Source organism: Lichenostomus cassidix, chromosome 4 (assembly GCF_008360975.1).
Source record: "Lichenostomus cassidix isolate B80296 chromosome 4, HeHo_3.0, whole genome shotgun sequence".
Lineage (NCBI taxonomy): Eukaryota > Metazoa > Chordata > Aves > Passeriformes > Meliphagidae > Lichenostomus > Lichenostomus cassidix.
In genome coordinates this window covers 56,916,784-56,941,316 of record NC_139484.1, presented here as the reverse complement: position 1 = coordinate 56,941,316, position 24,533 = coordinate 56,916,784, and the positions used below count along the sequence as shown (strand labels likewise).

Genomic DNA, 24,533 nt, shown 5'->3' with positions numbered 1-24,533 from the left:
GAGGAGAACCTCTGTTCCAGCAGAAATCAGGGGCTGAAGCTTCCCAATAGAGCAATATAATGGTGTCCCCAAATTTTGGGAAGGAATGAATGTGATGTGGATCATTTTCTCTGCCAAAATGTGTAGCTAGGTGTGCAATCTGTGTTTCAGAATATCCAGTACTTCAGAATAACTTCTACCCACTTTGGGGCTCCACGGATCCTCAAAAGTTTTAAGCCTTCTTCCTGGTCTGATGGATTAAACCTATTTAGAATAGATCCACAACTATTTGCAACCAGGTCATGCACTGAGCATGATGGTCTGATCTTCATCCTCCTTTCATAAGAATATTGTTTAGAGCTGATTTGGTGGTTAGTCTGGCTGAGTCAGTCCAGCAGGATGGGGCATTCCAGAGGCATCTTTAGAAAACAAAGGCTGAAGCCTTGTCAAAAAGGATGTGTTCGTGGAGAAGAGTAATAATAACTAGGGAGACTTCACCCCAAGTCATCATGAGGGTTTTCATGATGAATTCTGTTCTCCTTAGGGGTAATGGAGACGTGATGCAACTTGTCATGGTATCTGGGTGTCATGTATAAATCTATGATAAACAGCAAGACAAAGCAGAGGAATGTTTTCTCCTGGGCTTGAGTCCATACAGCAAGTAGGTTATCTTCCCTGCAGATCAGTGATTAGAGGAAAAGGAAATACTCAGTGAATGTTACTGTGGTTATTTGTCTCTCCTTGGTACCTGCAAAGTCCTGCATGGAGGCACCAATCAAATACAGACAAAAGATTGCTCATAACGTGAAAGGAAGGGGAGAAGGTCAGAGCTGGAGGTACAGAGAGTCAGGCAGCACATTTTCAATGTTATTGGCCTGAACTTTCCAGTATTGCTTTGACACCCTCAGACTTTACATTCCTGAGGTGTTCTCAGCAAATTCCACCACTGGCTGGGAAGGATCACTCGGAAAAGATCAGTTTGCAGTCTGGGATTTCATTATGTGTGTTATGTTTGTAGAACCATCCAAGTCCACAGAGCACTGCCAGGAATAAGTGGTGCTGTCCTGCTCAGAGCTGCTGTGACACAGTGAGCCCTGGGGACCCTCACAGTGGTCGTGGTGTTGGAGCTTGGAGTGTGCACTGAGATCAGGGCAAGACAGGCAGAAGAGAAGGAAAGTTTCCCTTACATGGAGAGCAGCATCCCACAGAGGCTTCTGGGCACTCCAACATCCCAGTGAAGCTCTGAGTTCTGGACAAGGCATGTGGGATCTCATGGAGTTCTGATCTCACTCAGGGCAGGGAAAGGAGTGTAGCTATGGCAGAGGTGTTACTGGGGCTGCTCTGCAGGTATTTCAGCAGCAAATGGGAAATGAAATTTGAGCTGTGTGTGAGAGCTTGTTCCTTGTGTGATCCTGAGCCTTTGGCTATAAAATCATGACATGAAAACACAGTTTTAACAAGGTTTAGCAGGGGCCACCTGCACTAGCCACCTGGGCCCATTCATGCATAACTGTTGGTTTAGGGATGTTGGGGAAATACAGGAATATTTGTTCAAGACTCCTTTTCCCAAAATTTTTCACTCCAGGACAGCTGTTTGTAACAACTTGTTTCTGACAGCTCTGGGGAAGTTGAAATGTTCTGCATATCAGACAGTCACCTATTAGCAAGGATCAGCATTTAATTTGGTGTTTGATTTAATCTGGCCTGGGCTGTGAGGATTGTCCAGTGGTGGCCATTCCTACCAGCTGAACACGGAAGGATGGTCTGGTGGCCACTTCATGTTTCTGCAGGTGTCTCTCACACCAGCACAGGATGCTGCAATGCTCCTTGCAATGCTGCAATGCTCCTGCAGTACTCTTTGCAATGCTGCAATACTCACAATGTCCTCTCCCAGCCATTTCCATAGCCTCTGCACTGGCTGGAAAACCACTCTGGCATAAAGGCCAGGTTGGGCAGGACTTGGAGCAACCTGGTCTAGTGGAAGGAACCAGAGGAACTCTAAGGTCTCTTCCATCCCAAATCTTCTGTATTTCTGTGAAGACAACTGTCCACCTTTGCAGGCAAAACAAGGCTAACCTGGAAAGGTAATAAACCCCTCCTGTTGCTTTCTCGGAGGTTTTGGGTGGTTATTCTCCTGTTAGCTGCAAATATTGTGAAAGCAAACACCAAATGTTTTGGAGTCAATAGCTTGTCATGGAAAAAAAGTGTTCATCACTCTGTAGAGCTGTGTGTGAATCACAGAGTCATAGAGTCATTTGAGGTTGGAAGAGACCTCCAAGACTATTGAGTCCCACCTGTGCCTGATCCCCACCTTGCCACCAGCCCAGAGCACTGAGTGCCACATCCAGGTGTTCCCTTGGACAGGGAGAGGGACTCCACCACCTCCCTGGGCAGCCCTTGCCAATGCTTGACCACCCCTTCTGTGAAGAACTTCTTCCCAAAATCCACCCTGAGCCTCCCCTGGCCCAGCCTGAGGCTGTTCCCTCTCCTCCTGTCCCTGTTCCCTGGAGCACAGCCTGACCCCTGGCTGTCCCCTCCTGGCAGCAGTTGTGCAGAGCCACAAGGTCCCCCTGAGCCTCCTGTGCTCCAGGCTCAGCTCCTTTCCCAGCTCCCTCAGACAGTCTTCCTAGGACTCACTGTCTAGACCCTTCCCCAGCTTCATTGCCCTTCTCTGGACATTCTTGGGCCCCTCAGATCAGGAGTGTAAAAAGATTCACTAATTCATATATAAACTAGAGGGGAGGGGGATGAATTCCAAAGTCCCAGGTGGAATTGGTGTGGTTCCTCCTAATGCATCTAAAGCCCACGTGTTTGTTGAGTAAGAAAGGGAGAGTGACAGGGCTCCATCTCCACGCTGGTGCATTTTATTCAGTGTTTACAGCCCACACGGGATCACCTTCACACTTCTGTACCTTCCTTGAGAAAGGAAATTATCTCCTTGGAGGAGAGTCAGACCTGCTTGGTCAGCAAAATGCAGTTTGGGACACCTAAATGAGAAGAACTGAGGGGGAGAACCCCTGTTAAAATGGGAAGATCCAGGATTTTTTCTTACTCCTGCACTTCAGGAGTAACTCTGGGTAAATGGCATTGAGATAAGAGTGAGCAGAAACAGATGTGGAGCACAGCTACAAACAGGATGTGAAAATAAACTCATTACTCCATCTGCCCACCGTAAACAGCGTGAAATTAGCAGCAAGTGAGGAATAAAACTCCAGACAAATGGCCTTTTAAAGGGAGCACAGGGAGCTGGAAGGACTGCTATTAGAAAAGCAGAGGCACAGAAAGTCCAAGCAATGCACAGCTCAGTGCATATCCCAATTCCCTGGTCAGTCAGGGAGGAGGAAAATCCTGTGGCACAGAGCCTGCAAGGAGCTATTTTTGAAGGCAAAACCAGAAAGGCCACTTCATCTTTGGGAGAGAAGACCTAATATTGCTCTTGTCCCTGCCTGTTAGGAAGCACCATCAATTTCATAAGTCACGGAGATTTATTTTTTTCCCTAAGAGGTGCTCTCTTAATGTTGCATAAAATTACTCTCTCAGGGGCAGTGTGAGGAGAAAACCGTGGTGTTATGTTGTCTCAGTTGCAAAGACATTGCTAACAATAAAAGCCCCTGAATGATTTGGTTTTTAAGTGACACGATTACAGAGCGGGTCATTCGTGACACTCCCAGTGGCTTCAAGCACCTCTGTCATAAAGTCTGAATGGGGATGTTTTATGCTGTGGGTTTGGGCTGTAAATATTCACCCCTGGCCTTTGTTCTATGAAGCAAGGCTCAGTTTGAGGATATATTTACTTAAAATTTTGCAGGAAAATTTCTCAAATGGTCAATCTGCTTGATTTATTTAAAGTGAGATCCCAAAGTGTTTTACAGCTTTTACAGGCTGGTTGTGTTTATAACCATCCTGGGGAGTATCTTCTGCAATCCATGTAGCAGAGAAGGGGAAGGAAGGTCATAATTTCTATTTTAACCTACTTTTCTAGCAGCTGACAGGACACTGACAAAGTCATCTCTTCTAGAATACAACCTGCTGGGCTTTATCCTCATTCAGAGGAGATCCTTTGGAGAAAGCCAGAGTAAAATAAGCCAAGTACTTTTTTTCTTTATTCCTATTGATTCTGCCCAGATATGTTTTCTGGCTCATTTTATGGATCTCAGTGAAATTGCAAATTGCCCAAATGATATTTCAAGGAAACTGGTTCCTTGTGTTCGAAGTTCTTCAGTATATGACAGCCCAAGGCAGAGTTTCCTACATGTTGGAAATAATTTCTCTCTCTGCGTTTGGCAGATCCAAACAAGCCTTGAGTGCTAAATAAACCAGGTCTATGAATAAATCAGGGGCAGGAGAACTCAAATTTGAGATGGTGTGAGATTTGAAACACCTGAAAGCTTGACATTGGCCATGAGGCACTTTGAAATAGTCTACAGTTAGATGAAAGGCTTTTCATTTGAGATTCCACTGGGGTATTTCAGGAGGAAACCTCCTGTTGGGTTCACCCAAAGTTTGTAATAAACATAATTGAAGTATCTGAACTCCAGCTGCTACTTTCTGCTCTAATCAAGAGCAACAGAGGCAACTCCTTCTTAGCAGACACACTGTGACTGCTGAGGGAACAGAAATGGATATAATTGGGCTTGAGTGCTGAACTGGGAGGTGCAGAAATTAAGAAGAAGTAACAGCTGGAAGGCAGAAAAGGGGACTTTATGAAGAGATCAGTGGAGTCTTGGAGAAAGCAGAGACTTCATGAAGCTCTCAGAGATGGAGATCAGGGACTCACATTTTTCTCAGGAAGCAGGATTTCTAATATTGTCCAAGTTGGTTCTCACCAGAAGCAGACACTGGAGGGAGTCAAAAAGCAGAAGGTCTTATCTATCCTCACCTTTCTGGTTGCTATCCAAAGGGAAGACAAGTTATGTTAGAGACAGAGAGCTCCTTTGGGAAGTATTTGAGAAATCCTCCTTCAAGGTCATGACAGCAGTTTCTGTTTTTATAGTACAGCAGGATCCCAAATTACTGTACAGGCACTGGAATGGATTCTCCCTTCTGTAAAGCAGGTTTGCCTTTTCCTCACTCTCCCAAGCTGTGGGGCAGTCATGCCTGACCTATGCCAAACACTCCAGAGCACCACACCAGCTGGAAGGGGTGACATTTGCCTTGTCCTGACCCTGTCACCTCTCTGGCACCTGGATGCCACACAACCATGTCCTGCTGAGCATGACTGAGCCGCTGGCCCTGCCCTGTGCCATAAGCCTTGGGGTGAGCTCATTCCAGGAGTCAGTCTGGGTTGTCCAGCCTGCTTTAGTGAGGAAGAGCAACCAATAACACGAGATCGCTCAGCTGCAGCACCACTGAGCCCTGATAAACTAATTTATTGGTGCACATGTAGCAAAAACGTCTTCCTCCCGTGCTTTGGGCTCTCCTCTCCAAATGGGGGACAGACCACTTTGTGTTGGTAAAGGAACTCTGAAGAGATGTTAGGAAAGCTTGGAAAAAGCCAAGACAAAGCCAGTGGGAGTCCTGGGGAGATGGTGACAGGGAACAAGGGCCAACTCCTGGGACACATGTGGGCTGACTACGTGTCAGAACACCCACACAGAGCCATTTATAGCTCCGGGAAGGTGTAGGCACAGTTAATCATGTTCAAGGAGCAGAGGGCAGGGTCCCCATTGCATTGGGCTGCTATTACCTTTGGAGGGCAGAAATGAGATAGAGAGCTGGGGAAGAAAGGGATTGAAAAGATTTTTGTGCTCCAAGAAGTAAAAATCAAGCACCAGGAACTGGGCATGTTTGTGTCACTTATAATCCCGCTACCAGGCTGACCCTGCCATGGAACCATGGAATGGTTTGGGTTGGAAGGGACCTCAAAGGCCATCTGGTTCCACCCTGCTGCCATGGGCAGGGACACCTCCCACTGTCCCAGGTCAGGACACTTCCAGGAATGGGGCATCCATAACTTCTCTGGGCAACCTAGAAGAAGGAGGTTGTGGCAGACACAATTAATGTCCCACCTGGGGTTGCTCCCTGACCCTGACCCACCTCTCTGTTCCCCTGCAGAAGGCATGGAGGAAGCCGTGGGCTCGAGCAGGGACTGCCTGCAGGCGGGTGAGTCGTGCACCAGCGACCCGGTGTGCAGCGCCAAGTTCCGCACTCTGCGGCAGTGCATCGCGGGCAACGGCGCCAACAAGCTGGGGCCTGACGCCAAGAGCCAGTGCAGGAACACTGTCACCGCCCTGCTCTCCAGCCAGCTCTACGGCTGCAAGTGCAAGAGGGGCATGAAGAAGGAGAAGCACTGCCTCAGCGTCTACTGGAGCATCCACCACACCCTCATGGAAGGTCAGTAGATGTGGCTAGCACAGTTTTTCCCATGAGAGGTTTTCTTGTGTTTTGTAAATAAAGATAAAGTTTGGATGTTTTGGAACAGTGTCCCAGAACTTGGGCAGTGCAGGCCTGGCCAATCAGGCCTGGGGGAAGGCTTCTGACTGACCAATCTGGGTGACTTTTGAGAACTCTATAAATGTGATGAAATCAAAACAATAAAGGTCATTCCTTCTTGCCACTGAGAACCGATGCATTCATTACTCTGCTAGCTGCTCAACAGCGACAAGTAGAGCAGGGCCCTTGTTGCTGATGGTCTTCCTGAAAGGGAAGTGCTCAGAGGCCTTTCTGAAGAGCCCCTCAGCTCCAAAGTGATTGCAAGATACCCCTGTATTGTCCTGATCCATCTCAAGACATACTGATAGGACCCAAGGGAACAGCATGAAGCTGTGTTGGAGTGGGTTAGGTTGGATATCAGGAAAAGGTTCTTCCCCCAGAGGGTGCTGGGCACTGCCCAGGCTCCCCAGGGAATGGGCACAGCCTGAGGCTGCCAGAGCTCCAGAAGTGTTTGGACAGCACTCTCAGGGTGGGATTCTTGGGGTGTCTGTGCAGGGCCAGGAGTTGGACTTGAGGGTCCGTGTGGTTCCGTTCTAACTCACAAGATTTGATGATTCCCATGGTATTGACATTGTGGGGAAAGCAGTCCTGAAAACCTGAGACTCCTCCCTCTTTTTTTTTAACTCAACATCTCTTTTATGACATTCCCAATATACATTGAGATCTTTTGCTGGAGAAATGCACAGTGTATTTTGCATCTAAGTATGTTAATCAAGACCATGATAACCATAGATTTTATAGAAACACTACATAAAGCACAGGCATTGAGGGAAAAACAGCATGGACTTCAAAAAAATCACTCTCTTGGAATCTCTTAAATGCATCAATGTCTTTGGGTTAGTGAAGATTTGGGGCTGGTGACATCAAGTTGGAATTTAAAGTGTTCCCAGAGCCAGTATTCAGTAAGTTTGGATTTTGACGTTTTTTAAGAGTCACCATAAAATTGCACCTCAGTGGCCATAACTCTTCCTTGTCAGGCTGGTGAGTATTTTATGCACCATGAAAATTAAAATGGGGAATAAAACAGACCCTTCCAGCCATGGGCTGTGAAATAGATTAATAAAACACTGTTGGCTGAAACCTGAAAGGAAAAGTGCAGGGGTGAGACCACAGGCCAAAATGCCAAGCAAAACAAAGAGGATGGAGACTGCAGTGCACAGGCTTGCTGGGATGGAAACTGGGATGGGATCAGCTTCCTGGGAAGCTTTCAGATGTCAGAGCGTTCAGGGTGCAGAGCATGGTGCTGTGAGCTGACTGGGGAAATACAAGACCTCTGCACCCTCCAGTGTCTGATCTTTCCCATAACTGTGTGCCGGATTTGTTTCCATTGAGGTGAAACCTGGGGAAGAGGTGGTAATCCAGCTTCTCCACTCATCTCAATGGGTGACACCACAACTCCTTCACAGCTGACCTTCATGGCTAAAACTCCGTAAACAGATCATCTGTGACATGGCTGTGTAGGACAGTGCTGTCATGAGCATTTCCAGCTCTGGGACACAGAATGGTTTGTGCTGGAAGGAGCCTGAAAGACCATCCATGGCCATGGGCAGAGACACCTTCCACTGCTCAAATGGAGTGGAGAGAGAGGCTGGCAAGGAGTGCTGGAAGCAGGCAGGGGCAGCTGTGGGTCTCTGGATGCAGTACAGGAGTTTGATGCTGGATGGACTCCCTGCCCAGCAGCTTGGGAATGGGAATGCTCCACCTTGGGAATGACTGGGAGAGAGCCGTTCTTGGAGGCTGACAGCAACTCCACTCCACTTCTCTACTGTCATGTCCACACCTTTTCAAACAACTGGCTTCACTTGCAATGCAGATTCACACACCAAACTTTTGATTTCCTTGCCCTAATTTCCCCAGGGAGATATATTTCACGGCAGTCACATGTTTCAGGGTCCTTACACGTGTTTAATTGACTGAGAAAGGAAGCCAATCCACACAGTCCCTGCAGAGCTTTGTTTCTCAATCACACATACCCAGGAGGCTGCAAAAAGCTTCCTAGAAGCTCTCTTGTAAAAACAATTGTGGAAGTGCGTGCTCAGGGAATTTACAAAGCACACTATTTACTCAGCTTCTCTTGAGCATGCCCGTGTTTAGCTGCCTTCCCATTTAGAGACACAACAACATGATGACAACCCGATAACAATTCTCTGATAAGGTGCTTTATCATCAGGACATAAAACTGCTGTGCTGGAACTTACAAATGGGCCCCTCTCCAGACAGTAACGATGCAAGATATTTCAATGAAGGTGTAAAGCTGCCTTATAATGCACCTGTGGTAATTGCATGGGGCTGTGGACCCTGGGAGCCATTTCTTCCTGTCTGCAGCTGGAGGTCAGCATATGCCCAGAGCATGAGGTTGGATAGTCCATTTATCCCAGCCAATATATCTGCTGCTGCTGTCCACATCCATCTAAATGTCCAATAAAAAAACCCCAACAGATACTGAGCTGTTTGCTGCAATAATATTCCATGGTATCCATCAGGATGATGGGGCATTACAGAGCATTGCAGATGAAAGGGAAGCACTAATTGAACAAAATCAGCTTCCCAGAGACTTAAAACTGAAGAGAGGGAGTTTCTGCGGGAGCTCTGGGTCATTAGCTCTATGCCAAGTAAGTAAAAGCTGTTGGCAAGAAGAAAGGCAGAGGTGACAATAAATACAGAGTGTGTTGTCACACACATAACCCTGTGCACAGCCCTGTCTGTGTCCTAAAAGAGCTGAGGACCTTTGACTCGGGGGGGACATAGAGGAAACAGCAATAATGGTGATGGAAACCCTGTGTGTGCAGGGAGCTGGTGGTGTGCACTCTGCCCATGAGCAAGAGCTGCAGCCTGTTGTCTTCTCTGGCAATCCCTGTAGAGTGACTCAAGACTTGAGCTACACAGGGTTGCAGCTCAGCAGTTCCCTGACAGACTGCCCCACTCCAACACTGAGATATATATTTAAAAGCCAGTTGCATTTTATTCCCTTCTCCAAGGAAGTGTCCACACACCTGTTCCTGTGACTCTGAGTATCCATTTACTCATGGCCTTTACTCCCTTTGCACCCACCACACAATCCTTCACTATAGATGCTGAACCTCATGTGTCTCAGCCATCCCTCAGGAGCCTCATCTGCCTTCTCACCAACTTCTCTCTTCCCCCCCAGGCATGAATGTTCTGGAGAGTTCCCCTTACGAGCCGTTCCTCAGGGGCTTTGATTACGTCCGGCTGGCATCTATCACTGCAGGTAGGTGTGGAAGATGCTCTTACACCTGCTGGTTCAAACTGGAGGGAGCTGGCTGTGGGATGAAGCACTGCAGACAGAGAAGTCCTTTGTGCTCCCTAGTGAGCATTGCATGGTTCAGGTTTAGCAATTGTTTTCTGAGGAGTTGCCTGTGATTCCTGTGCTAGACTGTTACAGGTTCTAGGAAAAAACATTTGTGATTTTTGTCTTTTGGCTGTTTCATGTCTGTGCTATGAAGGACTGGGACTAAAAGATGTGGTACAAAGACCCCTTCCAATGACCCCTCCCAGGCAGACTCATTCTCCATAGCAGGTGGATGATCTGTTCCATGCAAACATCTCACCAAACAGGAGCTGCTTGGGTGTCATTAGGTTTGATTTGTGCCACATCAGTCACAAGATCAAACTCTGCAGAGAAAAAGGTCAATAAATCAACCTGTGTGTTGATCCCAGCCACAGCCTTTAACCACCTGCCCTGAGGGCAACCTCAGGACCCAGAGCCATGTTCTGTCCTGCACCTTAATCCTGTTAACAGCTGAGCAGAGCCTTTTAACTCCTCAAGGGCTCAGCAGTTCAAAGGCCAGCATGGCTGCCAATAACCCATCCACCCCCAATGGCACAGCAGCCAGCACAGCCAGCCTGTGTGCCACAACCTTGGGAAAGCTTTGCCAAAGGTGGTTTTTTTTAACCAAACTACCTGTCTGGGGGCAGGTAGTGTGCTCCTCCTCAGTCTCTGGCAGGTGTTCCCAAACCACTGCAGCTTTTCCAAATGTGCGCCTTGCTCTGGGCAACATCCACAGCTGGATTGCACCCCAGCGAGGAGGGGACAGCATTCCCTGCAGCTGGTGAATGTCTGCAGTCCCCACCATGGCCAGGCACCTGTTGGGTGAGAATGCCCAGGAGGAAATTAGCCCATCAGCCCTGAACAACTGGAGCACAGGGGATGGGAGGAGCTCCCTGACCTCGCTCTTACTGACTCCACCTGGCAGATTGGAGTGCAGACAGGCAATTTGGTTTGCTGGTCATGGTTTTCTTTACTGGAGTTTTTCCCTTACTGTTGAGTCCTAGAAAACTCCAGAGTGTGGGGAAATCTAAAGATAGGGATTTTTATGCATGGTTAACCTGCTCTCAGGTTTTTGAAGCAGTTTGGTTGTGCAGCAAAACAAACGGACCCAGAGCAGCAAGGATTCTCCAGAGGACTGGGCATCCACTTAGGGACATGAAATTTCCTTACCTTTTTGTCCTTATTTATACTAATCAAAATCTTCTATAACTTACAACCTGCTGCCCTCTCCTACCCAGTGTCCAGGAGAACATGGTCAGCATTGCCAAAGGACCCTCTTTCAAATCTACCAAAAAGAATTCCCAAGAACTTGTTGAAACATAAGACACCCCTGTGACCATAGGCCAAGTGAAAGAAACACTTGGATTAAACCAAATTTTACATAAACAATATATGGCCACTGTTAAAGCTGTACAAATGGAACCATATCCCTCCACTCTAATTGTAGCAGTGGTTTAAAAAGCACATCCTCTGGTGTTGCATGGGAAGAGGAGAAAATCCAGCGTGTTCCCTGTGATTTATTGGCTGAATGGGGAATGAAACCCTTCCAAGTAACTGTTTCCTACACATTAATTGGCAGCTCCCCAGCATAAACCAATGCTCTGACAATATTCATCTCTGGGCACTTTTAAAGGGAAGTATTTAGGGATGGGACCACACCAAGCAAAACTTGTGCCCATCATGAAATAACTGAAAAACTTGGAATTTGACTTCCAGCTCACTGTAAGCAGCAGGGACAACAGAGAAGGGAAAAATAAATGCTGGGAGAAGGAGCATCTGATAATGTCAGGGAAATAAAGAGGGCAGCCAACTCTGAAGTGCTCAGGGAGACTGTCAATGCTTTAACACTTGTCAGCAGTGACTGGCTGGTTTAAACTCCTGGTCAAAGATACAGCTTGATTCTGCAATGGGAATTTATCACTCTGGGGATTTTTCCTCAGTGGAAAAATCTCTCGCTGCTGGGGAGAAAGTCCGTCTGGTGTGCTGCAGGTCATGGTTTTAATACAGAGAGGTGAAAACCAGCCTCAAATTCATTTTCTCTCTCAAGTTTGAAGGACCCTTGCCTTATCTGTTCAATCAGACAGAGTCTGATGTTTCCACTGACTCCTGCCAGGGATTCTGTAGCATTTTCCCCCTCTATAAAACAGAGCCCCATCCACCTTCGAAGGAGCCCTGCAACCAGTGTTAGAAAAATACCTTTCCCTCTTGCCTTTTTCCCATATTTACAGAAAAGGCTGTTGGCATATAAACTCATGAGATCCCTATTTTCCCACTGAAGATGCTGTTTTTCTCATCTATCGCCACAGTTTTTGCTTTATTTTCCTAACCTTTCCCCTTGCTGCAGGTTTCCTCCACCTTCCCTGCATCCCACAGCACACCTCTGCTCTCCCACGCAGACTGGGACATTCTTTCTCCTCTGGTTTAAGAGGGTGGACATGCAGAGTGATTTTGGTGAAGAAAGTGAAGGGTGACCCTGCAAAGGGTGAGGGGAGAGATCCACATGTGCTCACAGCCAGGCAGTACCAGGTGCCAGGGGAATGCAGCTGGATGGCACCTCTGATCCCTCCCTGTGAAGGCACTGTCACCACTTAGCACGTGGGGATGCTGGGTCACAACTGGTGTGGATAGGGTGTGTTGTGACCCAGACAGGTCTCGCTTAGGTGGGCAGACTAGGGGTGAGCAAAGCAGAGCTGCTGCCAAAGCCACACATGACCCTCCAGAGGCCTGAAGAAACTTGCTGCCCAGGGCAGTGAGTCTGAGGTGCCAGGAATTAGTGCAGACCACCCATGTATCAGGGAGCCAGCTTTGCCACCAACTCAGTCTTTGATCTTGAGCAGCTTGTGAAAACAAGTTAGTTAGTGGAGATCCCAACACTCGAGGGAATCCACTCATAGCCATAAGCAGATGCACTTTCTAATGCCTGCTGTCTTCCAGGCCTTTACTAATGTGTAATTCACATTAGTAAAATATTACCAGATGCCCAGATTAAGGCAAAATTCATTTTATAAAATGTATGAGCTTGGTGAAGTGAGCTCTGGGGGGTGAGGTCTGGTATGTGACTGTGGCACTTCTTGGGAAAAGATGAGTGTGGAAAGGGGATTTGGTCCTGGCAGGACACAGAGAGCAAACCTACACTTCACCCTGGCCACTGCCTTCCTGGAGCAGGTGGGTGTCACCCAGGTGGCCAAGAAGGGGAGCAGGGTGGGGCTGAAGGTCTCAGGGGTGGTGCTGCTGGCAGGGAGGTCAGCGCCAAACCGCCTCAGCACGTCCCACCCCGCAGGCTCTGAGAACGAGGTGACACAGGTGAATCGCTGTCTGGACGCCGCCAAAGCCTGCAACGTGGACGACATGTGCCAGCGGCTGCGCACGGAGTACGTCTCGCTCTGCATCCGGCGCCTTTCCCGCGCCGACAGCTGCAACCGCTCCAAGTGCCACAAGGCCCTGCGCAGGTTCTTCGACCGCGTGCCGCCCGAGTTCACCCACGAGCTGCTCTTCTGCCCCTGCGACGACACGGCCTGTGCCGAGCGCCGCCGCCAGACCATCGTCCCTGCCTGCTCCTACGAGGCCAAGGACAAACCCAACTGCCTGGCCCCCCTGGATTCCTGCCAGGAGAACTACGTCTGCAGGTAATGTTCAGGCACAGGGTGGTCCCTATGGAGAGCTGTCCTAGGGCAAGGGTTTGTCCACTGGTGACAGCCCTGTGACCCCAGCCAGTGCAGTCCCCTGCGGGGTTCTCCCAGGGTGCACCATCCCACCACACCCCACAGACAGGCCCCTTGCCATGACCCACGTCCTTGTGTCCTACAGAATGTGTTCATGGACAGGACGAGGTATGAGATGTTCATACTGAAGATTTTTAGACATTTTCTGTGGATTTTTGGCTTTGCTCCTAGAGAAAGACCTGCTATGGAAACAGTTCCAGGAAGGTGCAGGCTAAGCAGAAATATGGGGGAGAGGTCCTTACAGCCATGTTCACCAATCCATCTCCTCACTGTCCCTCTTCCCTAGCCCAGAACATTCTCCAGGAGCATCCAAGGTATCCTGACAGCCACAGCCATTAATGAAAGCATTAAAACCATGTTTGTTTGTTTGCTTGTTTAATTAAAAAAATTTATATATATATATACACACACACACACACATATATATATATAGATATATATAGATATATATATATAGACATATATACATATATATCCTTCTGCTGCAAGGCTGAGTGTTGGAGAGACTTTATAGCACCTTCCGATACCTAAAAGGAGCCAACAAGAGAGCAGAAGAGGGACTTTGGACAAGGGCAAGAAGTGACAGGACAAAGGGGAATGGCTTGAAATGGAAGGAGGGTAGATTTAGATGGGATGTTGGGAAGGAATTCCTGGCTGTGAGGGTGGGAGGCCCTGGCAGGGGCTGCCCAGAAGCTGTGGCTGCCCCTGGAACCCTGGGAGTGTCCAAGGGCAGGTTGGATGGGGCTTGGAGCAGCCTGGGATAGTGGAAGGTGTCCCTGCCCATGGCAGAGGGTGGAACGAGGTGATTTTTAGGTCTCTTCTGGCTGAAATCATTCTGTGATTCAGTGATTCTGTTTTGGTGACTGCAACAAGAGTCTCAGAGTCCCAGTGTCATTCCAGACTCACCACACAGTCTGGCCAGCCTGGTTTGCTCCTGTTTCCATCTCACCCCAGTCACACACACACACACAGACCCATCCCATGTGCACTCACAGCAAACTCAGAACTCACAGCAGAACCCCTTCAGTGTTTCTCCTTCATCTGTACTGTTTTCATCCCCCTGTTTCTCCAAAGGTCTTTGATATTCCAGAAGGTTAATCCATACAGAGCTCTCGGGAGCAGAGCCCACCTGGCAGTGAGAGATGGAAGACCATAATAGCACCATGGTGGCCCCAGCCCAGTGCTCTGGGTGCAGCTGGGGCCATGAGCAGACACTGGGGAAGAGCACAAGAACAAGTGTAGGGCACACCTGCCTGCATTGTCCCAGTCTCTAATTGTTGTGGGGTTTGGGACTTCCTGAGCTGAACTTCCAGCAGCCATGCCTGACGAGCACATCATCTTTTAATTGCAATAAAAATGTTATGTATTTTCACAGAGGGAGGTGAGAGCAGCAGCATCCTCTTGGAAGCACAGAAGTACAAATACCCTCAGCACTCTGCACCCTAGGAACATGGAGGCAGGAGAATGACTGAACTATGCAGAAGTAGACTCTGAAAGATGCAAAGTCCCTGGGCTGACAAGGCCCTGCTCAGATGTTGTCCCCTGGCTACCCAGGGAATCCGAAATGGACGGGTTCTGCCCTCTCCCTAATAAGACAAAAGAGCCCAGTGGGGAGGAAGAGGTTCAAAGGGGAGAGTGTTGCTCCCCAGGAGACTAGAAACCATTTCCTGAAAGCAGCACAGCTGTTAATTATCTGGTCCCTTAGTCTCTGAATATATAATAGAAAATATCCTCTAGAGACACAGAGGGAGCAAGAGGTTGACATGTGACCTGGTCAAAGCCAGCAGTGCAGAATCCACAAGGAGAGCTACGAATAAATCATAAAGAAATTGAGTGAAACACTCCAGGGCTCACCCTGCCTGCACTGCAGCTCCTGCACAGCTCTAACCCTTTGAACTTCCCAGCTCAGAGGGTTGGGTTCTACTAACATGGATTATATAAAATCTACAATCAGTATCTCCCTTCTCTAAATCTCCTCTAAACAATGCAGCAAGTTTTGGGAAGGAAGATTTTGTCTGTCCGTGTTACAGGAGAAAGGATTGGTGTGGGGCAAATATGGGAACAAAGATAAGGAAAAAAGAAGACTGGGGAGTAGGTGAGTAGTGGGCTGGAAAGTGTAAATTGGAATGCTGACACTGACCAGCAGCAAGAGCAGTGTGTCTGGAAGAGAGAGGGTGTCTGGGAGGAGCAACATGCTCAGTTTTTCTGAGATTGCCCAGGCAGGGTAAACATTTGAAGTTCTCGGTTCCCAGCTCAGACTACAGATTGTCACATAAAGAACCTTTCCTTCAACTGTTGTCAGTGCTAGTGTTTGCTTGAGTTTCCTAAGCAGCTCAAATGCCATGTGAAATCCCTTCCTACCTGGCCACAGAATGAATGTTGAGATGGATCTGGATCTCCAGCTGTGGTTATGTCCAACCTGAAAGCCCTGAGTTGATGTCTCAGATATCCTACAATCTCCAGACACCACTGTGTGCCAAGAGCTGAATCATCCCTAAAGAGTTATGTGGCAAATAACTGGTTGGGAGAATGATCTCCCTGCTCCACATGTTCCAGGGAGTCCTTCTCCTGAGAATGGACATCTGCAGCAGACGATGGGGCAGCAGCCCTGGTAACAGGCAGAACATTTCATATCTGAACCTTTGGACATTTCCCTTGATCTGAGATGACCTCAGCTATATTTAGAGTGTTTAAAAAGAGAGAAACTGGACCAGAGCAATTTTCTATTTCAGCAGATCAGACTGAGAATGAAGGTTGCATTCTTTAGGCAAAGTTATTACTCAAAAGATAAAAAATAGCAACGCAGACTGATTTCCTTCCGGGCAACAGCTCTTCCCTCAAAAACCAACCTCAGACAAGAGTAAACAAACATTTCTTCCAAGATATTTTCTGGACTTTTCTTGCAGTCCTGGAGGAAACCTGTAAAATATAACTGCAGAACCTGTTCAAAACCTCCTCCTGGATTTGTTGGGGTGGGCAGGATATTGTAAAAGGACGTTTGTTCAAACTGTTTGGGCAACACCTACAGCAGCATTTGACAAGTGTATTCCCTTCTGCAAACACCTCAAGTGCGCTGTTACTCCCCTTTTGCCCCAGTTACCTGTGGTAATTGTCCCATTGTGTGCTCTGGCTCCATCAGGTCACGCTACGCAGAATTCCAGTTCAACTGCCAGCCGTCGCCCCAGGCTGCGAGTGGCTGCCGCAGGGACAGCTATGCTGCCTGCCTGCTGGCCTACACTGGCATCATCGGTAAGAGGCTGCCTCCTTCCCTTGGGTCCTTCACAATTTGGGTGGGAAATGTCTCCTCCAGGTGGGAAATGTCTCCTCCTAACTCTGGCTATGAGGACAGTAACGTGGAGAGCTGAGATTTCAGGGACATCATGGAGTCATGGAATGGTTTGGGTTGGAAGGAACCTGTAAAGCCTATCTCATTCCAACCCTCTGCCATGGGCAGGGACACCTTCACTGGACCAGGTTGCTCCAAGCCACATCCAACCTGGTGCTGGCCTTTCTCCCTTCAGTGACATGACTAAGCCATGGGTAACTTCAGGATGTTTGCCGTGGGGGGAGAAAAACCATGGGCTGCTGCAAGATTCAGTCTTCTCTCTCCAGTGGAAATAGATGGGCTGTCCCAGGGTGTCTGCTCTGCCAAGGATTCCCTGATGCCATCACCAGTGATGCCACTGGAAATCACCATCCACTGCCATTTTCCCAGCTTCAGAGGGTGTCAAATTGGGTTTTCAGATGCTGCAGAGCCCAGCTGGCAGCAGTTGGCACAGGCACAGACTAGAGTCCAAAGAGAAGTGCCAATGGCCATTGGATGAGGTCCATCCTGATGGATGGGATAGACTGACAGATTTTTGGGCCAACATTCCATTCTGTTTTAATCCTTCATTCTGGAGACTGAGATTGGCTTTTTCAATGACAGCAGGGAAACCTTTACACATGTTCGCATACAGTTTTTGAATGCTCAGCCTGGACAATAAAAGGCTTCAAGAAGATCTTAAAGTGGCTGCCCCTGGATCCCTGGCAGTGTCCAAGGCTAGGTTGGATGGGGCTTGGAGCAACCTGGGATCGTGGAAGGTGTTCCTGCCATGGCAGGAGGTAGGACCGGATGGCCTTTAAGGCTCCTTCCAATCCAAACCATTCCATGATTTTCTGAATGTTATAAGGAACCTGAATTCCCAGAAACTGCCCATTCCTTGGATTAATGGCACTTATTAACTGACTGAAGACTTCAATGGTGGTGGTGTAATAAAAGGGTTGTGATTGCTCCTCTTGTCCTGCCTGGGAGCAAAGCAGAGCCATGGCATCAGCACTTGAAGGGTTTTGCTGCTGTCCTGGAGGGGCTTGGCTGAGGCAGAGCAGCACGAAGGGATGGCACTGACCCTTCCTGAAGCAGCAGCCCTGCAGTAACACTTGTCCATCTGTCCTGCAGGCAGCCCCATCACCCCCAACTACATCGACAACTCGACATCCAGCATAGCTCCCTGGTGCACTTGCAATGCCAGTGGGAACCGGCAGGACGAGTGCGAGAGCTTCCTGCACCTCTTCACCAACAACATCTGTCTGCGTAAGTGCTGTGGGCACCGCCGTGTGCTGGAGCCTTCTTGCATTGGGCATGGAGATGCCCTGGTCCTGCAGAGGCTGTAGGTGTGCAGCTCCCACAGAGGAGCTCTGAAGAGCCTCAGGCATCCATCTGGGTGATGCAGAAAAGAGGCTGGGAAAGGGATGCTTTCATGCAGGCTTTTCCTGCCCTGACAACCCTTTTCTCCATCTCTGTTCCACACACAGAAAATGCCATTCAGGCCTTTGGCAATGGGACTCACCTGAACACAGCTGTGGCCCCATCCATCCCCCCCACCACACAGATGTACAAGCAGGAGCGAAATGCCAACAGAGCCGTGGCGACCCTCAGAGAGAGCAGCTTCGAGCACCTCCAGCCCACCAAGGTAGGAGAGGGCAGGCCTGGCCCAGAGAGACAATTTGCCATGTCTGTACCTCCTCCAACCTCCTGACCTCCACTCCTTCTTCCACCTGTGTCATTTCAGTCACATGCAGACATCCAACCCACTCTCCACCTCCTGGAGGCTTGATTCACCCTTCCCTTCCCTTCCCTTCCCTTCCCTTCCCTTCCCTTCCCTTCCCTTCCCTTCCCTTCCCTTCCCTTCCCTTCCCTTCCCTTCCCTTCCATTGTAGAGAGATATGGTTCATTTAGAAGTGCTGGGAAATCCATGGGGTTTCCAGCCAGGACCACTGGTTTGGCTCCTCACCTCCTCCAGTGCATCAGTTCAGCTGCAGACAAGCTGAACTTCCCAGGACGCAGATTCCTCCCTTGTTAGATGAGGATTCTAGAGGTCATAATGCAGAGGTTTAACTAAGGTTTGCTAAGCATTAGAAAATTTCAAAGGAAAGGTTCCGTTCATCAGCAAGTTATTACTATCAAAATAATATTAAATTGAAATTATTTTAAAACAAATACCAGGTTCATTTACTGATGATGGCAGCAGTAGGCATTAAATATTTTATTTTTAAATAAAACAGAATGACCTTGACTTGCCACCCAGCAGAGTAATTTTCAGATTCAATTATTTTACTATTGAATAATTAACAGTGACCCTGATTTGCTGAATGTTCAGGTTACAGAAGCTGTCAGTTTTAACTAGACTCCAAGGACTGAGCGTGGGCTCTGCACTGGGCTGGCTGATACCTTCAGAGAGCTTCCAAATGCGGGTTACTTTAAGGTTTATCACTGTTTCTTTTGCTGGGAAAACGCCAGGTTCACCTCTCTCCACCCTGCTTTCACAGAGCAGCAGGCTGGGAGGTGGAGAGTGGCCTCAGGTTCCCTCACTGCTCTCCAGGGCACTGGTGGGACTTGCAGAACACAGGGCTGTCTTCACCAAGCCATAAGCTTGGCACCCAGGAGATCTGGAGGATTTCCCTCAAGCTGGTGCTCCCCAGACCTTAGAGAAACCCAGTGCTCAGGTCCAGACTTAGCACTGAGAACTTTATCCTGGAAGTGAGGGAGAAGCTGTGAACCATCTGTGGCCAGGACAGTATTCCCAACAGCAAGTGGGAAGCTGGAAAAAGTAGCTGAAGTAAGGGATGTCCTGCCACACCTCCAATCTCCTGCTGGCAGCAGCACATCCCTCTGCTGGGGTGTGAGTGCTGCTGGAGCACAATCCCTGCTGACACTGCAAGAGAAACCAGAGGTTTGGGTCCTGACTTTGGACTCAACTTCAAATCCAGACCCCATTCAATGTTTGATGAGGTTGGCCGATGAAAGCTGGTGGAATGTCTCCCAGCCCCATGGAGGTGTATTTGACACCCAGAGGAATCCCCACTTTTAAGGCCACCAGGCCAAGCCATGGGCCAGCAGTGGCTCCATAAAGCACATGGATCACCACTGATCTCAGTGGGCATCCAGGCACTCACCTCACACAGACACCTCCAGCCAGTGTCCCAACCAGTGCTGTGCCCACCAATGACTCTGCTGTAACTCCACCTCCACCAACATCCCCTCAAGAGCTGAGCTGAGCTCCAGGCCAGAGTCTGGGTGCTGGAACCAGCCCTGGCTCCTCTGCACAGCCCCTGAGCCCCAAATTCTCCGAGGCAGCAATTGGATTAGAGAGATGGAGCCTCTCTCCTATGAGGAAACACAGAGAATGGGATTGTTCAGCCTGGAGAAGAGAAGCTTCAGGGTGACCTAATTGTGGCCTTCTGGTGCCTAAAGGGGCTCCAGGAGAGCTGGAGAGGGATTTTGGATGGGGGCCTGGAGTGACAGGACAATGGCTTCCCACTGCCAGAGGGCAGGGTTAGATGGGATAGTGGAAAGAAATTCTTGGCTGTGAGGGAGGTGAGGCCCTGGCACAGGTTGCTCCAAGAAGCTGTGTCTGCCCTGGGAAGCTGTTCCAGGCCAGGTTGGACACTGGGGCTTGGAGTACCGTGGGATAGTGGAAGGTGTCCCTGCCATGGAAGGGGCTGGAACTGGATGACTTTAATGTCCCTTCCCACCAAGGCCATTCCGTGATTCCATGATCAGCCACACTCACCCCACGCTGTCTCCTTTTTCTTTCAGGTGGCTGGAGAGGAGAGGCTTCTGCGTGGCTCCACTCGTTTGTCCTCAGGCACCTCCAGCCCAGCAGCCCCTTCCTGCTGGGCAGCCTCTCTGCTGCAGATGTGGCTTCTCCTGGCTGCTGCTGTGCTGAGCCTCCCCATGCTGTGAGGCAGGGCAGGCACACACCAGGCTGAGACTCGATTTGTGTTGGTTTCTTTACTAAACAACCAGACCAGTAACTTTTTCAGGAGGAGGGCGGGGTGAAGGGAGGGCATGGGAAGGCAAGGTGAGTGTTTGGGCATCCCTTCCTCCTCCTCGTCTGTCTGCCAGTTTATTTGATTTTATACGATCAGCATTGTTGACAACCAGCTCATTCTTGGTCCTGGCCACCTTTCCACACCACAGCTTGGTTGTTGTTTCTCCAGTTCTCTGTGGATGGGGTCGGAGCCATGACAATTCCCTTGGGAATGATGAAGGAGAAAGTTGATTCAAGAAATGAGAGCTGAAAAGGAAATGCTTTTTCCTGCCCCAGCCAAGAGGGGAAAGACTTTTGATGGATGGATAAATGGATGACCTGTCAGGAGGTTTCCTGAAGCCCTGACTCATGCTGAGGGGCTCTTGGCAGGATGTGCCAAGCAATGTGGAGTTCAGACTGTCTCCAGGGTTGCTCAGGACCTGAAGGACAGCCCACCTGGTTCCTTCAGACTGAAGAAACCAGAGCCCTGGTGAGAAGTGGGTAGTTTTGTTCACTGGAGAGGATCCTGAAGCACCTCTGGAGAGGACCAGGTAACCACACTCTGAAATAGCTGGCAGGGATTATTCATCCTCTCAAAACCACAGCCAGACTGCAACCAGCATTCCTGTCCCCCAGCTGTCACCTCCCCCTCAGGCCCTCCTTAGGGAAACCTGTGTCATGTATTGATGGTATTCTGCAAGAAACACGTGTGTTGCATTTTGTTTACGGCTGAATTTTTTGTGTCCCAACCCAAGCATCTCTATCCACTGGTCCTGTACACTGTTTGGGGCACTTTTTGTCACATCCAGACAACCAGAGGCCAATATTGTCCCCCTCCAGTCTACCCTTTCTCCATCAGGGGTCAACGTGTGAGGCTGTGGGCAGAATTTGATGTGAGCCCAACACATCCCACATGTTCATCACACAACACATCCTGCTCACCCATGGTCTCACAGGCAGAGGGCCTTCAGCCAAGGGATTTCATTTGTTTTCCTAGGAAGAGATAGGGTAGGAGAGGTTTGCTAGGACAGAAATACCCAGCAAAAAAGGCCAAGTTGTGAATTATGTCATGGGTAGGGACTGGATTGCTAGTTTCCTCTCCTTGAAGAACAAGGCAGAGGCAGCCACTTGTGTCTGGGTGAGCAGGTGCAGGACTTTGCCTCTTGCCAGGTCCTGTTTATTCAGTCAAGATGTCCTTCAAGCAAAGGCTGCTGAAGTGACCCTTTCTGCTGAGCTGCAGCCAGAGCCCAGGGGAGGAAGTGAGGACAAATGTCTCTGTAGTGTCTTGGGGCACAGCAAGGCAGATGTGTGGCCTTGGACTGCCTGAGCATTCCAGGGTTTTCCCTTGTGGAGGTGAGCTGAGGAGTCCCAGTGCCCTCTTGGGGGACTGAGCCCCTTTACTGTGTTAAGCCAGGAAAGAAAATGGTAAGTAAGAGTGAGAAGGTTTCCCAGGATAAATGCTTACCCAGGCTGAGTGCCATGGGAGGAACAGCAACAGCCCCAGAATCTCCCTGAGCCTATTTAGGCCTGCCCTTTGCAGCAGTCTATTTATTCTTTGGTTTGTGCCCCTCCAATAAATATCATTAATTCCTTGGTATTTGAGTGCATGGAAAGGCTTAGGAAGCATCTGACACAGCAAAGTCCATTGTTTTTTATTCCCATTTCCTGCAAAATCTCTCCCATCGTTTATTGCTTCAGATTTTGCTGAGAAACTGCAGCAACTTCCTTGGCTTTTGTTCCAACAAGAAGCCAGTCTAGTTTTCAGTTGAACACCTGTGCCTGTGTCTGACATGAACAGAAATTGTCCTGCTGCTTCCTGTCTAATGTGCTGCTCCTTGAGGTCCTCAGGGCTGAAGCACCTGGGTTTCTTAATCCAAAGTCATGCAGAGGAACTCTGCAGCTTCCAAGGCTTGTGTGCAGGGTGACAAGTGACACCCTGAGCTGAAAGTTGTATGTGAGAGCTTCGTAGCCAAGGGGCTCACCAGGTCCAGAAAGCAGACAAGGAGGGAGAGCTGCGGGCAGGAAAGTCCTTTCAAAGTGCTCAGATCCATGCATGGAGTTGCTGTGAACATCTCCCCCTTATCCAGGACATCAGTGTCTTCTGAGAGACCAAGTGACACAACTGCAAAACTTGTGTCCTGTGAGCTGCAGGTGGGAGAAGAAGAAACCCTGACTGCTCAGCCCTTCAAAGGCAAGGAACTACCTCAACACCATGAGGTCATGCTGGGAATTGCCTTCTTCTGCCCCTTTGCTTTCCAGTCCTGTAGTCATGCCCTGCTTTTCCACACATCTGGCCCCATCAAACCAGTCTGCACCAGCTTTTAATTGTGTCTGGGTGGAGTGACTGCATGGCACTGGGATACAGTGTCAGCTGCTTTCCAGGAGCAGCCACTCCAGTGTCTTTCAGAAGTCATTGTCAGTGATGTTGAAGTGCCACTTTGCCATTTGCCTCTCATTCAGCAGACACAGAGTTTTTCTGGGTGGTCAGGATGCCTGGTGGCTCCACCTCACCTCTCCCTTTGCACTGGTATGCTGTGCAAAGAGGTGTGGAGAATCCTGCTCAAGGACTGGATGGGACAGAGGAGACCTCCAGAGGGTACCTAGTCCCAGTACCATCAGCACCTAATTTAACAATTTCAGTGAGAGACATCATCACCTCCACTGGATTTATCTCACGGAATTATGGAATGGGTTGGGAAGGACCTTAAAACTCATCTTGTTCCAACCCCCCTGCCATGGACAGGGACATTCCAATAGAGCAGGTTTTTCCAAGCCCTGTCCAACCTGGACACTTGCAGGGATATCTTGCTTTCAGGACTCTGTAGATGTTACTCGTCTTTATGCATCACTGCCCCAGAAGGCCCTCAGTTCCCATGTGGCATCCTTGATGCCCTTCCCAGGCCAGGTCCTGCCCTGCTGGGGTTCCCATGGTTCAGGGATGCTTTGGGATGAAGTGAATGAGGCACAGAGCAAGGAGCCTCTCACACAGCAGGAAAGAGTTAGGGGAGTGGGAATTAAAAAAAAAATTATCCCCAAACTTTCATGGCTTTTTTCTGATCAGTTCACCCTTTTCACCAATATTTAATGTTGATTCTCCCTCCAAGCTTGTTCATGAATTAAAGTTTGCAGAAAAGGATGACTTTTGAGACATTTTTTGGAGGAAGGAAATGCAATTACTCTCCTCCCACCCACCCAACATGTGTGCACAGGCCACTGCTTTTTCCTTGTGAAAAGTCAGTAATTTTTTTGGATGAAATTCCATCTCTGCTGAATTCTGTGAAGTGAACCATGGATCTTCGTTTTTAAGTCTCTTGACTAACCACAGAAGTCATAGCAGCTGCTTGTAAAGGCAAAGGACTCTGCGAGCCAAGAGACAGAAAGGGAGACAATTTTTTTAGGAATTACTCCATGCCTAGGGACTTCCATAAGCACAAAGAAGAGTCATGGGAAAAAGAAAGGAAAAAAAAAATCACAGTTAAAGAACCAGCCAGACTTTCTGTAGCCACTGAACTCTATTTTTTTGGCTGCACAGCACCACGCATGGTGGTTTGGCAGCCCGGAGAGCCTGTGAAATATTGTGTGTGTACAAATACATGTCGTGCCATGTCATCCTGTGCAGCATTGTCCAAGCAGGAGCAGGAGCTGGGAGGGAGGCCCAGGGCTGGGAGGTGGTGCTGGAGCAGGAGCCCCATGCATACACCTGCACGAGGGGAGGATGGTGGATGCCAGCCCATCCCGGGGTCAAACTTGTACTTACCTTTTCTGTACATGTCAATATCCAAACATATCCATGAATAAAGCACACACACATTTTCCTGA

At 49.0% G+C, this 24,533-nt stretch overlaps 1 protein-coding gene across 1 annotated transcript in view; it reads left to right on the top strand.

Annotated features, from left to right (window-relative positions):
* LOC146438545 (GDNF family receptor alpha-4) overlaps positions 1-24,533 on the top strand; it is a 68,725-nt gene extending 44,192 nt beyond the window's left edge. Inside the window, exons 2-8 of the mRNA XM_085059315.1 lie at positions 6,034-6,312; positions 9,560-9,640; positions 12,981-13,326; positions 16,562-16,671; positions 17,861-17,995; positions 18,217-18,374; positions 20,501-24,533. Of these exons, the coding sequence (XP_084915441.1) occupies positions 6,034-6,312; positions 9,560-9,640; positions 12,981-13,326; positions 16,562-16,671; positions 17,861-17,995; positions 18,217-18,374; positions 20,501-20,647 (1,256 nt within the window). The 3' untranslated portion in view covers positions 20,648-24,533. The remainder of the gene's footprint in view (positions 1-6,033; positions 6,313-9,559; positions 9,641-12,980; positions 13,327-16,561; positions 16,672-17,860; positions 17,996-18,216; positions 18,375-20,500) is intronic.